General features: G+C 50.6%; 1 protein-coding gene across 1 annotated transcript in view; it reads left to right on the forward strand.

The window, feature by feature from the left end:
- The window catches only part of SRRM4 (serine/arginine repetitive matrix 4), a 147,673-nt gene extending 134,611 nt beyond the window's left edge, over window positions 1-13,062 (forward strand). Inside the window, exons 9-13 of the mRNA XM_039221263.1 lie at window positions 3,816-4,120; window positions 8,933-9,136; window positions 9,836-9,946; window positions 10,700-10,840; window positions 12,735-13,062. Of these exons, the coding sequence (XP_039077194.1) occupies window positions 3,816-4,120; window positions 8,933-9,136; window positions 9,836-9,946; window positions 10,700-10,840; window positions 12,735-13,062 (1,089 nt within the window). The remainder of the gene's footprint in view (window positions 1-3,815; window positions 4,121-8,932; window positions 9,137-9,835; window positions 9,947-10,699; window positions 10,841-12,734) is intronic.
- Window positions 13,063-13,357: the final 295 nt, after the last annotated feature.

Raw genomic sequence — 13,357 nt, forward strand, 5'->3', positions numbered from 1 at the left:
CCAGTTGCCCCATTGGGCCTCAGCAGGGCCTGGTCACTCGGCCATCCTCACCACTGCATGAGGCTAGGAAGAGCCCAGGCTTCTGAGCTCAGGCCTTCCAGGGACTATGGAGCAGCTTTATTCATTCAGCCAGATTTAATGAGCACCTACACTGTGCCAGGAACTGGTAGTTACTTGGGTACAATGCTGAACTAGCCATGCATGGCCTCTGCCTTCAGCAAACCCCCATTCAGATGGAGAGACAGGAAATAAAACAAGAAGCTACCCCACTGAGTAACAGTGCTGTGGCACACAGAAGCCACTTGTTTTTGAAGGAGTAAATGAATGAAAGATCAAATGAATGACTGAACTATGGACTGTTGTGCTATCCTGAGCTGGGGGATTAGAGAAGGCTTTCTAGAGGAAGGCCTCTAGAAGGCTTTCTAGAGGATGTGGTTTGTAACCTTGAGGATGTATACATTTAGCCACGTGAAATGGAGTAATGGGGAAGAGTATTTTAGGCAGAGGAAATGGCATGTGCAAATGGCTTGGGCCTGGGTGAGCAAGATTGTGGTGGCAAAGCCAAGAAAACTCTAACCGATCGGCATAGGTTGTAGGGGCCACAGTGGGGTATGTGGAAGAGATGAGGTCTGTGAAGTACTCAGGGGTGGGTTGCAAAGGATACTGTCATCCACTTCGAAGAATTTATATTTATCCCAAGAAATGGGACATTTAAACAAGCCAGAGATGTTGGTATTTTCAGGCACCAGAGTCAACCCAATGAGAACATTTCAGAGGACCTTTATCTCTGTTTTCTGGAGAGAATGGAAAAGCATGATGCCTTATACAGTTCTCAGTTTTAATTGCACAAGTTACATGTGGATAATAGTCATGGTCGGGTGGAGACATGCTGTAAGTGTCTCTGTGAGCTCAGAGCATGGGGTTGAGAAGGCAAACAGGGCAACGTCCCCTTCTGTATCCACTAGCCTGGAGGGGCCTCACACTCAGGAAATAGTTGCCCATTGGGGACCCATGATGCACCAGGGCAGATGCTTTGAAAGTGGTAGTCAGGGCTGGGAACAAGTACCTGGGGAGAGGAAGGCCAGCCTGGATGCCCCAGGGGACAAGCCAGTTACAATGGAGAGATAATGGAAGCTATTATACTCACAGGCCCCTTCACTGAGTTATTGTATAGCTTCATTCTCCCCAGAAAGGGCTTGCCTGATTCTCTGCATCCATCCTGGGACCAGGCTCCAGTCTGAGAGCCCATCAGATCCCATGAAGTTTTCTCATTCCTGACAGAGATGGTAGAAATGCATATGTTGCCACTGAACTCCCAGAGGTGGGAAAGATACAGCATCCATAACTACAAATGGGAAGACAAAAGGGGGAAGCTGAATGAGAATAGGGCCTTTACGTTCTTCTTAAAGAAGTCTCTCATTCAACAAAACTCCACTTGAGCAACATTTTGAGGTCCCTTGTCCCAAAGCAAAGCTCACCAGACAAAGCAGAGGCTGTGCTGGGGCTGGGGAGAACTTGGTAAAGCTGGACCATCACCTTGTCTGTGTGCAAAGCCTCTTCTCCTAGGAGAAGCCACAAAGAAAGTTCCGCCTCCGCAGTCTAGATGCTGACATCCTGAGCTGCCAGGGTTTGCTGTGATTCTCACAGTTCTGGTGTCTCTATGTCTCACCCTCCTGACCAATTGCTAAGAAGGCAGACAAGGTCCTTTAAGAAAGCCCAAAAGTCCCACTCCTTTTAGGCCCAAGGTGCCTGGAATGAGGGGTGGGGGGAAGCAGGCTCTTGACAGTGAGGCCTCACTGATATTTGTGGGCCCCAGGACAAGAGTATAGAAGGAGGCCTACATACTCTATGTCTAAATGTTTATTAAGTCAAGCCAGCAAACCTAAACAAAATATGTTCTCCTGTCTTGGCAAACATACCTTCAAAATGATCCGGAAAGTCAGGTTGGAATTTAGAACCTCAGACCCCTCAGAGTGGCTGGCCGCGACATGGCAGTGGGGGGTGGGGGCGGTGTACCTGCCTCAATGCCCTGGTCTCTCCCTTTCTCCTCCCACCTCTTACACCAACCAACACGGTGATGGGCCTCCCACACATGCACATGGGTGCCTCAGCCTGAACATCTAAGCTCTGTCCAAATAGTCACCCTTGGACCTAAGGGTGTGCACACCTAAAGCATGGTATGTCCCCCGGAGAATAGATCCATGGATGAGCCTGCAGACACCCTGGAAGGGGGCCCAGGGACCATTTAAACAGAGTTCTGGGATCTCAGGACCCATGAAGTGGTCTCCGGGGAAGTGGTTTTCAGGTAGTGCCCTCCTGATTTCCTGCCCCATGAGGACAGTTATGGAGGAGGTACAGGGCAAACGTTCCTCTCGCCCACAGCCAAATAAGCAATAGTGCCAGCAGGGGCCAGACCAAACCCACTGTGTCAATCACAGCTGTGACACTGGTCTAAACCTTTTAAGGAAACCGTCCCCTGTGCTTCTAAACACATACACCATTGCTTTCCCAAGGGCCGGTCCAACCTCCTTTCCTCCTTTATCTGTCCCAATTCTGACCCAAACAGCACTCTGGGAAACCCTCCTCATCCCCATTCACCCCAAATCCAAATGTCCAAGCCCCTCCCAAAGCCCTCTGCCACAAGCACACCCTCGCGACCTTGATCCCCGGACAGAGGCAAGCTCTGGCCCCTACTGCATTTCCAGCAAGGGTTTCTTGATCCAACTTGGGCACTAAGGGACTGCTGAGGTTAGTGTTGATGGCCTTGAGGTCCCCTTGCTGAGAAAAACCAAACAGATCTGATGCCTCACCTGTTAGGAACACTGAGAAACCAAAACTCAAAGCTGAGGGCCAAGTGTGAGGGTGTGCAGAAAGGTGTGTGTTTTTTCTTGTCATTTTCGACTCTAACGATGGACTCACGTTGCCCGCTCTTCCCTTTCTCTTACACCTTACCTACCTACTAAAGGAGGAACTCTTGCTTGGTAAGTGGATATAATCCGCAAAGACATGAGAGAATTTATTAGAAGCCACTCGAGAGCCTTAGCTACCTTCTCCAGGGGGAAAAGGACACACACAAATAATCGTAGAGAGCTTTTTTTTCATTTGTTTTCAGTCAGACTATTTGACTTCCATTTTTTTTGTCCCCCTTTCTTTTCCCCTTTAGTTGAAAACTACTAAAATGTCATTTTGTGACCTTGACTTTATATTTAAAAAAAAAAAAAAAAACTCTCTTTATTTCATTTCTTTTCCCCATGCAATATTTGTTTAGGGTTCTATTCAGGGAACTTTTTTCTTTAAAAAAAAAAAAAAAAAGGTCAAATTCGTTGAGGATTTGGTTGAAGTTTAAAATTTTGGCTTTATCTTTTTTTTTTTTTAAGTTCCAAGATATATGTTTCCCATGTCCATTGCCCCATTTCTTTGCCCCTCCCCCCTTCCTTTATTTTTATTATTGTTTTAGGTTAAGGGTGTTTATACACCCCCCCCTTTTCGATTGAGTTGTGTTTTGTTTGAGTTAATTCATTAGAAATTAAATTTTGTATAATTTCCTTTATCTTTTGTTTAATCTGGACCGCATGCTTTTCTCTGCATGATACCTAAATCTTCCAGTTATTCTAGCAGGGGGTAAAAAAAAATATCTCCTTTCTGTGGTATTCTTTCAGGAATTTGTGCTTTTGTTTTTTGGCGTCTCTTCTTTCCTCTTCTCTCTCTCTTTCCTTTCGTTACAGTGCATCATGACGGTAAACATTTCTTGGTTATTTAGACACAGAGCACAGGCCCAGCAATCAGCAGTGTCCAACGGGTGTTTTTGCTTTCAGATCACTGGGTCGGGGTCTGCAGCTGACCTCTTTACCAAAACAGCCAGCCCGCTCACCACCTCCCGAGGACGCTCCCAGGAGTATGACTCAGGCAATGACACCTCCTCGCCACCCTCCACGCAAATCAGCTCAGCCAGGTCACGGGGTCAAGAGAAGGGGAGCCCCAGTGGGGGCCTGAACAAGAGCCGAGAACTCAACTGTGGCAACACCTCTGATTCAGGGAACTCCTTCACCACCTCCTCACCCCAGAACAAGGGGGCCACTTTGGAGAATCTCTCCCCCACCAGCAGGGGCAGAGAGTCAAGGTTAGTGCACCTAGGCTGTGGTTGGGGGGGGGGCAGGGAGCGGGGGGGGGGGGGCGTCCTGCCTTAGCTCCAGTCTCTTACCTTAGCCCTCTACCGACCCACTCCCCACTTCTAACCCAGGAGTCTTTGATTTGCAAAAGAGAGAAAACTCAAACGGGCATAATTAAAAATATAAACATCCAAGAATATCAGCTTCAGGTACAGCTGATCCAGGGGCTGGAAAGTATGTCATTGAGAATCTGTCTTTCCCATTACATCTCTGAGCTCTGCTTCCCTCTCTATTGGCTTCATTCTCAAGCAGACCCTCCCAAGGATGGGCACATATGCCAACCATTCTATCAGTTTAGCAAGCCAATGGAAGCAGAACTGCCTTTCCCAAAAATGTCAGCAAAATACCAGGGCAGATTCTCATTGTTTCTGCTTGGCCCATCTTGGGTCATTTGCCCACCCTTGGACCAATCACTCCGGCCCAGGAGATGCTGTGCTTTTGGCATGAATTTGTCACACGCTACCATCAGGGCTAATGAGTGGTCTCCCCACATACATGAAACTTGGGGTGTAGCAGGATTCCCACACAGAGAATCGTGACACCAAGGCTTTTCTTTCCAGGAAGCAACTTTATTCCTGCTGGCACCGCTCAGTTGGGTTTGTACCCAAAGAACTGAGTCCTAAATGCCACATGGCGTAGTCTTTAAAATATATTTTCTACTTCTTTGTCTCCCATATATGGTAACACATAAACACGCAGTCTGATTCAGTGGCCTCATGTTACAAGGTGGTGAGGGATGTTGTCATATACGCGTATAGCCAGGTTGCCTTGAGGGTTTTTTGTTTTTATTTTCCTTAGGGAGGGGACCCTACCACAGGGGGAGGTCTGGTTCTCTGAAGGAAAAGTCCGGGTCCTGATAACAGGAGGGACAGAGGCAAGTACATCTGGGTGGCTCATTCAGTTAAACCTCCAACTTTGGCTCAGTTTAGCTCAGGTCATGATCTTATGGTTCATGAGTTTGAGCCCTGCATAAGCCTCTGCAATGACAGCATGGAGCCTGCTTCCAATCCTCTGTTCCTTCTCTCTGCGCCTCCCCAGCTCACTCTCTTGCACTCTCTCTCGAAAAAAAAAATATATATTTTTTAAAAACCTAAAAAAAATTTTTTTTTAAATTTATTTCTAGGAGAGAGAGAGAGAGAGACAGCGTGAGCAGGGGAGGGTCAGAGAGAGAGGGAGTCACAGACTGAAACAGGCTCCAGGCTCTGAGCTGGCAGTCAGCACAGAGCCCGATGTGGAGCTCAAACCCACGAACCGCAAGATCATGACCTAAGCGAAAGTCAGACGCTTAACCGACTAAGCCACCCAGGCGCCCCTAAAAAATTTTTTTAAAGAGGGACAGAGGCTGGGCAGGCAAAAGCAAATGTCAGTTTTACCATTAATCTCAGGAGAAAGTCTAACATTAAACCCATTGAAAGTCAACTGTCATTTAAAAACGTTCAAGTGCATTGAAAATTTGCGGCAACAGAAACTCCTGGTCTCGGCTGTCTGTAGCAGCTTTATTCATAATGGCCCAAACTTGCAATCAACTGAGACATCTTTCAGTAGGTGAAGAGATACACAAACTGTGGTCCATCCAGGCAGTGGAATATTATTCAGCACTAAAAAGAAATGAGCTATCAAGGCATGAAAAGACAGGGAGGAACCTGAAACGTGTAACACTGAGTGAAAGAAGCCAATCTAAAAAGGCTACGAACTGTATGATTCCAACTAGCTGACATTCTGGAAAAGGCAAAACTATGAAAATAGTAAACAGATTAGTGGGGGGGGTGCGGTTACAGGTAGAGAGGGATGAACAGGTGGAACACAGATTCTGTGTGACGTTGCAGTGGTGGAAACATATTTTACATTTGTCAAAACCCACTGAGTTCACAAGAGTGAACCCTAATATAAACTCTGGACTCTGGGGGATAATGATGTCAGCGGAGGTTCACAGACTGTAACAAATGTATCACTCTGGTGTGGGCTGTTGAATGGCGGGGGAGGTTGTGGGTGTGGAAAGTACAGAGGGTTCCCATATACCTGCAGCGTGTATGTGTGTGTATGTGTGCAGTTTATGTGTTTGTGTGCACATGTGTGTCTTAATACACTTCCTAGATGCAGTTTTTCTGCAGAAAACCCTTCCATGCAGTTGCTTATGAGCCAGCTGTAATTCTAGTTCGTTACCCCCTTACTCTCTCATTCAAGAAATCACAGCAAAATGCTAATCACTGAGGATAATGTCACAATAATAGCTAGTAAAAATTGCTGATCATTTACTCTGTATCATTCATTCAGTTACTTAATCCGTCTCCTAGTTTTCAGGCACCTCCTGTATGCCAGCCACTCAGCTTGGTGCTGGAGATACGAAAATGGCAGGTCCCTTTCCTCAGGAGCATATAATTGATGGGGCGGATGCAGAGATGCAGGAGGGGTGGAAAAGATTTGCGAGTATATTCTGCCATGCTAACAGTGGGGTCTTCTTTCTTCTGGGGGTGGGAGTCTGCTTTTGTTCAAAGTGGCCAAGATTTCAGAATGATAGCCAAAGCCGTAGCCATGAAGCCGTTAATGGCTTCTTCAAGGACCGAACAACCTTTTTCCCCAGCACAGAGCCCACTTCAGTCCTGGACAGACAAGTTGGAATCCATACATAGCCTTTCGTTTGCCTGCCCCAGGACATCTCTGGCCTCAGTTCACACCCAAGCCTGCCTGGGAGCCAGGACTGGGTCAGAACAAATGTCAAATGTCTCCAAGAACAGGCGGTGATGTCCCCAGATGAGATGAAGGACAGGTGTCTACGTATATACTTCAGGGCAGAAGAAAACAGAATAGCAATAACAATCACAATAATAATAATGGCTGCTAACATTTGTGGAGCCCTAATTATATGCTAGGTGCCATGCGAAGTGTTGCCATGGACAATCTTCCTTGATTTCTCATTGAACCTTAATGGCACAGGCTTTATTATAGACCTTTTTTTAGCTGATGGGGAAACTGAGACTCAGAGTAGTTAAGAAACTCAGTTAATAAGGCCCAGCACCCAGACTCAAACACATATCTGTCATAGAACTAAGGCTAAAGCCTGAGAGCCATCTAGCAGTTACCTGTTTAATTGGATCTATGTGGACACCCAAATTAAATAATTTAGACCCAGCCTTTCATTTTGAAATATAAATGATCTCTAAAGTCATGGCTATGTATGTCATATCAGCAATGAACAGAGGGCTGAATGGAAGAGTATCATTGGCTCTAAATCAAGGGAACCTTCAACGGTGAAGGTAGGAGACTGATGAAGTGGAGGGGCATGGGCTGTGGAGCTGGATAGATGAGGGTTTGAGACTCTGAGTGAGGAAGTAATTAGCCCTTCTGAAGAGAACAGTGCCAGTTGTTGGGAGGATCATAAAAGATGACGCTTGTTTAGCACCCAGGACACTAAGAGGCTCAAATGTTTACTTCACAACTATTTATTCATGACCTAGGACAGATGAATCAGGCTCTGTCCAAGGTGCTGGGATACAGTATCCAGAGACATGAGTCCTCTCCCTCAAGCTCAGTGACTAGGGGAGGAAGAGACCATTTTAAGACCAAGTGAGGTCTTCTAGGGATGGGGGCGGGGGGGTGGGAGCAGGGAAGCCTAGGGGCTGGGGGCTGTGGGAACACATTGGAGGTCACCCAACTAGACTTAGGGGGATGTCAAGAGAGGCTTCCCAGAAAATGTGAGGTCAAACTAAAACCTGAACCATGAGTAGTTATTGTTGTCAGGTGAGGAGGGGAAGAAGGAAGGTTCCAGGCAGTGTGAATGTTCTGAGGCCTGGAGACAGGGAAGGAACCAGGGATAGTCCAGGAAGAACAAGTAGTCCATTATGGCTGGAGTCAAGTGAGGAAAATGCCAAGAACTGAGATTGGATGTGTGAGCAGGGGCTGGACAAGCCTGGAAACTCTATTAATGTGATTTGAACTTGACTCTTGGCCCAAGCCAAATGAACATGCCCTTACTGAGAATCCAACAGGAGCTTTACATGGCTCTAGACAGGGTGGAAATACAGAAGACAGGACCCTGCCACTGGGTGATTTTGAACAATCCATCATTCTTCTTTGGGTCTCAATTCCCCCATCTGCCAAATGGGCTACACCCAAGTTTCCCAAACTTAAATCACCTACATGGCACCTGCTTAATTTTAATCATATCCCTGTACTACTGGGACTCTTATTTACCTTAATAAACTCTTTTTTATGTAAGGAAACTTATACTACTGTCTTACATAGAAAATCTATAGCACTCATCCTAAATAGAAAGCATCTGAAAAAATACATGCTTTTTATATGAAAATACATAAATACAGTGGATTTAATTCTTGTTAGTAACAGTTGCCTGCCCAAGGCTCTTGAGCACCAGGCCTGGGAGACTGCCAGTGTTTCAGAGATGGTGGAAAGCCCACTAGTACCCAACCCGGGGTCTCTCATTAATGTAATCAAATAGGCTGAAAGAGATTCAAAAGGGAATAAATCTCTCCCTATGTGAATTGATGTCATTTACCAATTTGCCCATGCCCACTGACTTAAAATACTCTGAAGTGCCCCCTGTGGAATGCATCCCCCTCTATCCCTATTCCTCTACCATCTGTGGCCTGGAAAGTCTTTCCAGAGGTAGTAAGATGGAAATAGGTGGAAAGGGGTTTCTGAGGGCGCCCCAGCCAGGGCAAAGGTAGGGAGAGGAGCGTTACCTCGAGATGCCTCCAGACGAGAGGTCAGGCCCGTGCTAACAGGTGTTCTTCCCACATCTGCAGAGGACTTCAGTCGCCATGTCTGGAATGCGCAGAGGTGAAGAAGTCTGGTTTGGTCCCATCCACAGCCCGGAGCTCCCCCATGAAAGGGTGCTCCCGCAGCCCCTCCTATGCCAGCACCCGCTCTTCCAGCCACTCTTCCCGATCCCCAAACCCCAGGGCCTCCCCCAGGTACACCCGAAGCCGATCCACCTCCTCTGGAAAAAGGTGAGCGCAGTTTTGACCTCTGTTCTGCAACGCGTTTCGTGCTTAGGGAGCTAGTTAAGGTAATGGGGTATATCCTTTGACCCACCAGTGAAAGGAGTCAGACGGATCTGACTTTGAATGCCCAATGTTCCCATTCCTAGCTGGTGGCCTTGGCCTCAGATAACCTCTCCAACGCTCAGTTTCCTCATCCGCAAAATGAAAACGTTAACCTCTCATGCCTCGGTTTCCCGAGGCATATCCTAACCCTAGGATATGTTGAGGATTGAGAGAATGCGCAAAGAGCATTAGTTCAGTGCCTGACACATGCTAACACTTTCTGTGTGCTGGCTCTGTGCAGTATGTGATTTACTCTAATTTACTCATTTCACTTACAACTCTACAGGGTTAAGTAGGATTATTTACCCCCCATTTTATAAATGAGAAAACAGAGGCCCGGAGAAGTGAAATCACCTGCCCAAGGTCACACAGCTATTAAGTAGCCTTAGATAGTAAGCATCCAATCAGAGGAAGTGGTCAATATTGTGACTGATTGCCCAAATGCGAGGGAACTTCATTCTCTGGAAAGGGCCAGGTTCCGAGGCCTGGCGTCCGGAAAGAAAACGGTCACCCCCTGAGGACCAGCTGAATAAACGCCTGCACTTCCGGGACAGCCCCGGGGAAGCCCAGCAGGCCCCTCGGGAACTGTTTACTCTCCCGCAGGTCCTACTCGCGCTCTTCCAGCTATTCCTCCAAGTCTGGCAAGAGGAGCCCCCCCAGCAGAAGCTCTCGATCGCGCCGCAGCCCCAGCTACTCGCGGTACAGCCCGAGCAGGTACATGCCCCGCCCCCAAGCACAGGCCCCGCCCCAAGCACAGGCCCCGCCCACAGGTACAGGCCCCGCCTCCAGGAGTAGGGCCCGCCCCCAGGCACAGGGCCCGCCCTCAGGTGCAGGCCCCGCCCACAGGTACAGGCCCGCCTTCAGGCGCAGGGCCCGCCCTCAGGTGCAGGCCCCGCCCACAGGTACAGGCCCGCCTTCAGGCGCAGGGCCCGCCCACAGGTACAGGCCCCGCCCCCAGGCGCAGGGCCCGCCCCCCCCGCTCACCTCCCGGGAGCGTCGCCCAACCTTGCCCCTGGTCCCCCTTAGTCTGGCGTTGCACCGGTAGGGATGGGAAGACGACCCAGCAGCCTCGGAGTTTCTTTCGTCTTCGCTGGAGGGGATGTTTGGGGGCCCTAACGTCCCCGCTATGATGTACCGCCAGCCACACCCCAGCCTCTTCACACACCTCATCCTACCCTTCCCCGTATTCAGGGCTCCCAGCTCTTACGCCTGCACCGCAGCCCTCTTGACGTTCACGTCCTCACCCCCACAGCAGCGGCGCCCCTATAATGCCCACCCTCGAAGGCTGACACCCCTGCGCACGCCCAACCTTACCCCCACAGTACACACCCACAGCCCCCTGGGGCCCGGGGAGGAAACCGCCAGCTCCCCCAGTGGGGTGAAGGGCACAGGTGGGAGGCAGTGAGTGCCCTTGTCCCACGCGTCCACGCGGGAAAGCCAGTCCCAATAACCCCCGCACCCCTTCAGGGAGCGGGACCCCAAGTACAACGAGAAGGACTCGCAGCAGCGCGAGCGCGAGCGAGCGCGCCGGAGAAGGCGGTCCTACTCGCCCATGCGGAAGCGCCGGAGAGACTCCCCGAGCCACCTGGAGGCGCGGAGGATAACCAGGTGAGGCCAGGAGCGCCGGGGTGCCCACCTTCACCCTCAGTCCCACCCCTCCTACCGTTGGGCCTCTCCCCGTATCCGCTTGGAGCTGGAATTCAGGATTGTGGGAGCTCAGACACACTTTGCGGGACCCTAAAGGAGGGGCCAGGGTGGGTGCCTGGGACAGCGGCGGGGCCAGCCTGCGGAATCCGGCGGGCAGAGGGGGTGTGGCCAGGGTCGGCGGAGCCAGGGGGAGTAGCGCGGGGACGTAGCGGCCAATGCGGGCCGAAGCAGTGCGGCGGGGCCTCTGCCTGGGGGTGGAGTCAGCCGGTGGAGACCGATCACCCTGAGACCTACTTGCCAGGCTTTAGTAGACCCTGATCATACCCTGCACCAACTGGGGAGAGGGCAAAAGGGTCGTCTGGGTAACCAAAGGGACTTAGAGGGGGAGAGCATGAATGTGGAGTGCCTTCTTGGCTGTGCCACTTTCCAGATGAGCTGGGAAAGTCTCTTCACTTTCCAAACGTTCTCACCCCTGAAATACTAATTCCCGGGAGTATCATGAAAATGAAATGAAAGGGGACACAGAGGTGTGAACACACTTTGTAAACTGAAATGCAGAACACTAGAACCTGAGGTGTGCCATTGTCATGGATTGCATGGTCAAGACTGGGTGGATAAGGTTTGTCTAACTGGTAAGCTCTTCGCAGAGAAAAGCCATAGAAGAGAAGCCTGAGGTCTGAGAGGACCCAAATTTCTCAGGCCTTGAAAGCTGGAAGAATGGCTGAGTGCTGCCCTAAAATTGGCTCCTGGCGATGGCTTGTGCTCTTCCTCCAAGGGCCAGCTACTCCTTCCAGAGACCGGCAGGAGTGGGGCTTCGGGGCAGACTCCTCTGCCTGGTTCCTCCTCCCTAGGGATGACCTGGAGGAGGAAAAAGAACTTGCGCCCCAAACAATTAGATGGGGGTGATGGCATCACCTTCTCAGATACCCCACAGATCACCCTGGCACACAGGGAGTACTGGACCCACTGCCTTGACCAAAGGCGGCCTCGAGGTTGACTTGGAGGAAGACAAAATGTCATTCCTAACAGGCTCTCTTGTTTCCTTAGTCAACTCAAATAGTCCATCTTGATGAACCCATTCAGTGTTTCCCAAACTTCAGTCACCCAGCAGCATCTTTCGATTTGTCTGTTTAGGAAGTGTACTATTGGGGGCGCCTGGGTGGCTTAGTCGGTTAAGCGTCCGACTTTCGCTTTGGTCATGATCCCGCGGTTTGTGGGTTCAAGCCCCGCGTCGGGCTCTGTGCTGACTGCCAGCTCAGAGCCTGGAGCCTGTTTCAGCGTCTGTGACTCCCTCTCTCTCTGACCCTCCCCTGCTCACGCTCTCTCTCTCTCTCTCTCTCTCTCTCTCTCCTAGAAATAAATAAAACATTAAAAAAATATATATTTAAAAAAAGGAAGTGTACTATTGTTTCCTTAAAATTTTTTTAAATAGATAGGCCCTTGCTTAGAGGTCCAGACAGGTCTAATTCAAAAGCAATACACCACAGTATACTATAGTAAATGGAAAATCAGCCTCTCTTAGCATAAATAGAAGGTTCTAGTCAAAGTAAAAATAGCAAAACAAAACTGCAATTAAAGTCTAGACGTAGATTCCGTCGCCAGCTGGAGGATCTGAGCCCCAGGCTTGCTTTGTTAAAAAGTGAGGTTATCACTCCTCCAGACACCAGCGCTAGGGCTGAGACCTTACCCCGGACAGTCTCAGGACGGCGAGAGGAGCCTAAAAAGAGTGTTTTTCCCCTTAAGGGCCTGGGAAGTGTTAGGCTACCCCGCTCTCCCCCGGGGACCGGGCAGGCGCGGTCAGGGTCGAGGCTGGGCGGGGTCTGGCCCTCAAGCGAGCTCCTTCTGGTCTCCGCAGTGCCCGGAAGCGCCCCATCCCCTACTACCGGCCCAGCCCCTCTTCGTCCAGCAGCCTCAGCAGCACCTCCTCCTGGTACAGCAGCAGCAGCGGCCGCTCCGCCAGCCGCAGCTATTCCCGGAGCCGCAGCCGCAGTCGCAGCCGCAGCCGCAGCCGCAGCCGGACCCGGAGTCGCAGTCGCAGCCGCAGCCGGAGCCACAGCCGCAGCCGCAGCCGCAGCAGGACCCGCACTAGCAGCAGCTCAGGCTCCCGCAGCCCCAGCCCGGGCTCCCGGAGCCGGAGCCAGAGCTACAGCTCAGCAGGCAGCTACTCCAGCACGAGGCGCTGAACAAGGGTCCGCCCTTGAGCCAGCTGCCTGGGGGAGGGCCCCTTTCCCTCTGCCGGCCTCCCCCGCTCCCTGCCCTCCCTGCCTTCTCCTTGGTGACAGACATTGAGGGCTCCTGGACCCTGTCCTTCCCGCTCTCCTGGGAGGAGGAGACGAAGGTACCGGGGGGCTTCGGCCTCTGTGTGAAGCTGCTAGGAGCCCCCACCAGCACCACCCAGGGGCTCAACTCAGGCCTGGGCATATGGAGAGAACCATCCACTGTTGGCACAAAAACCCTCCAGGTTGTGTAAGAAGCAAT

Source organism: Hyaena hyaena, unplaced genomic scaffold (assembly GCF_003009895.1).
Source record: "Hyaena hyaena isolate Hyena2069 unplaced genomic scaffold, ASM300989v1 scaffold_0, whole genome shotgun sequence".
NCBI classification, from domain to species: domain Eukaryota; kingdom Metazoa; phylum Chordata; class Mammalia; order Carnivora; family Hyaenidae; genus Hyaena; species Hyaena hyaena.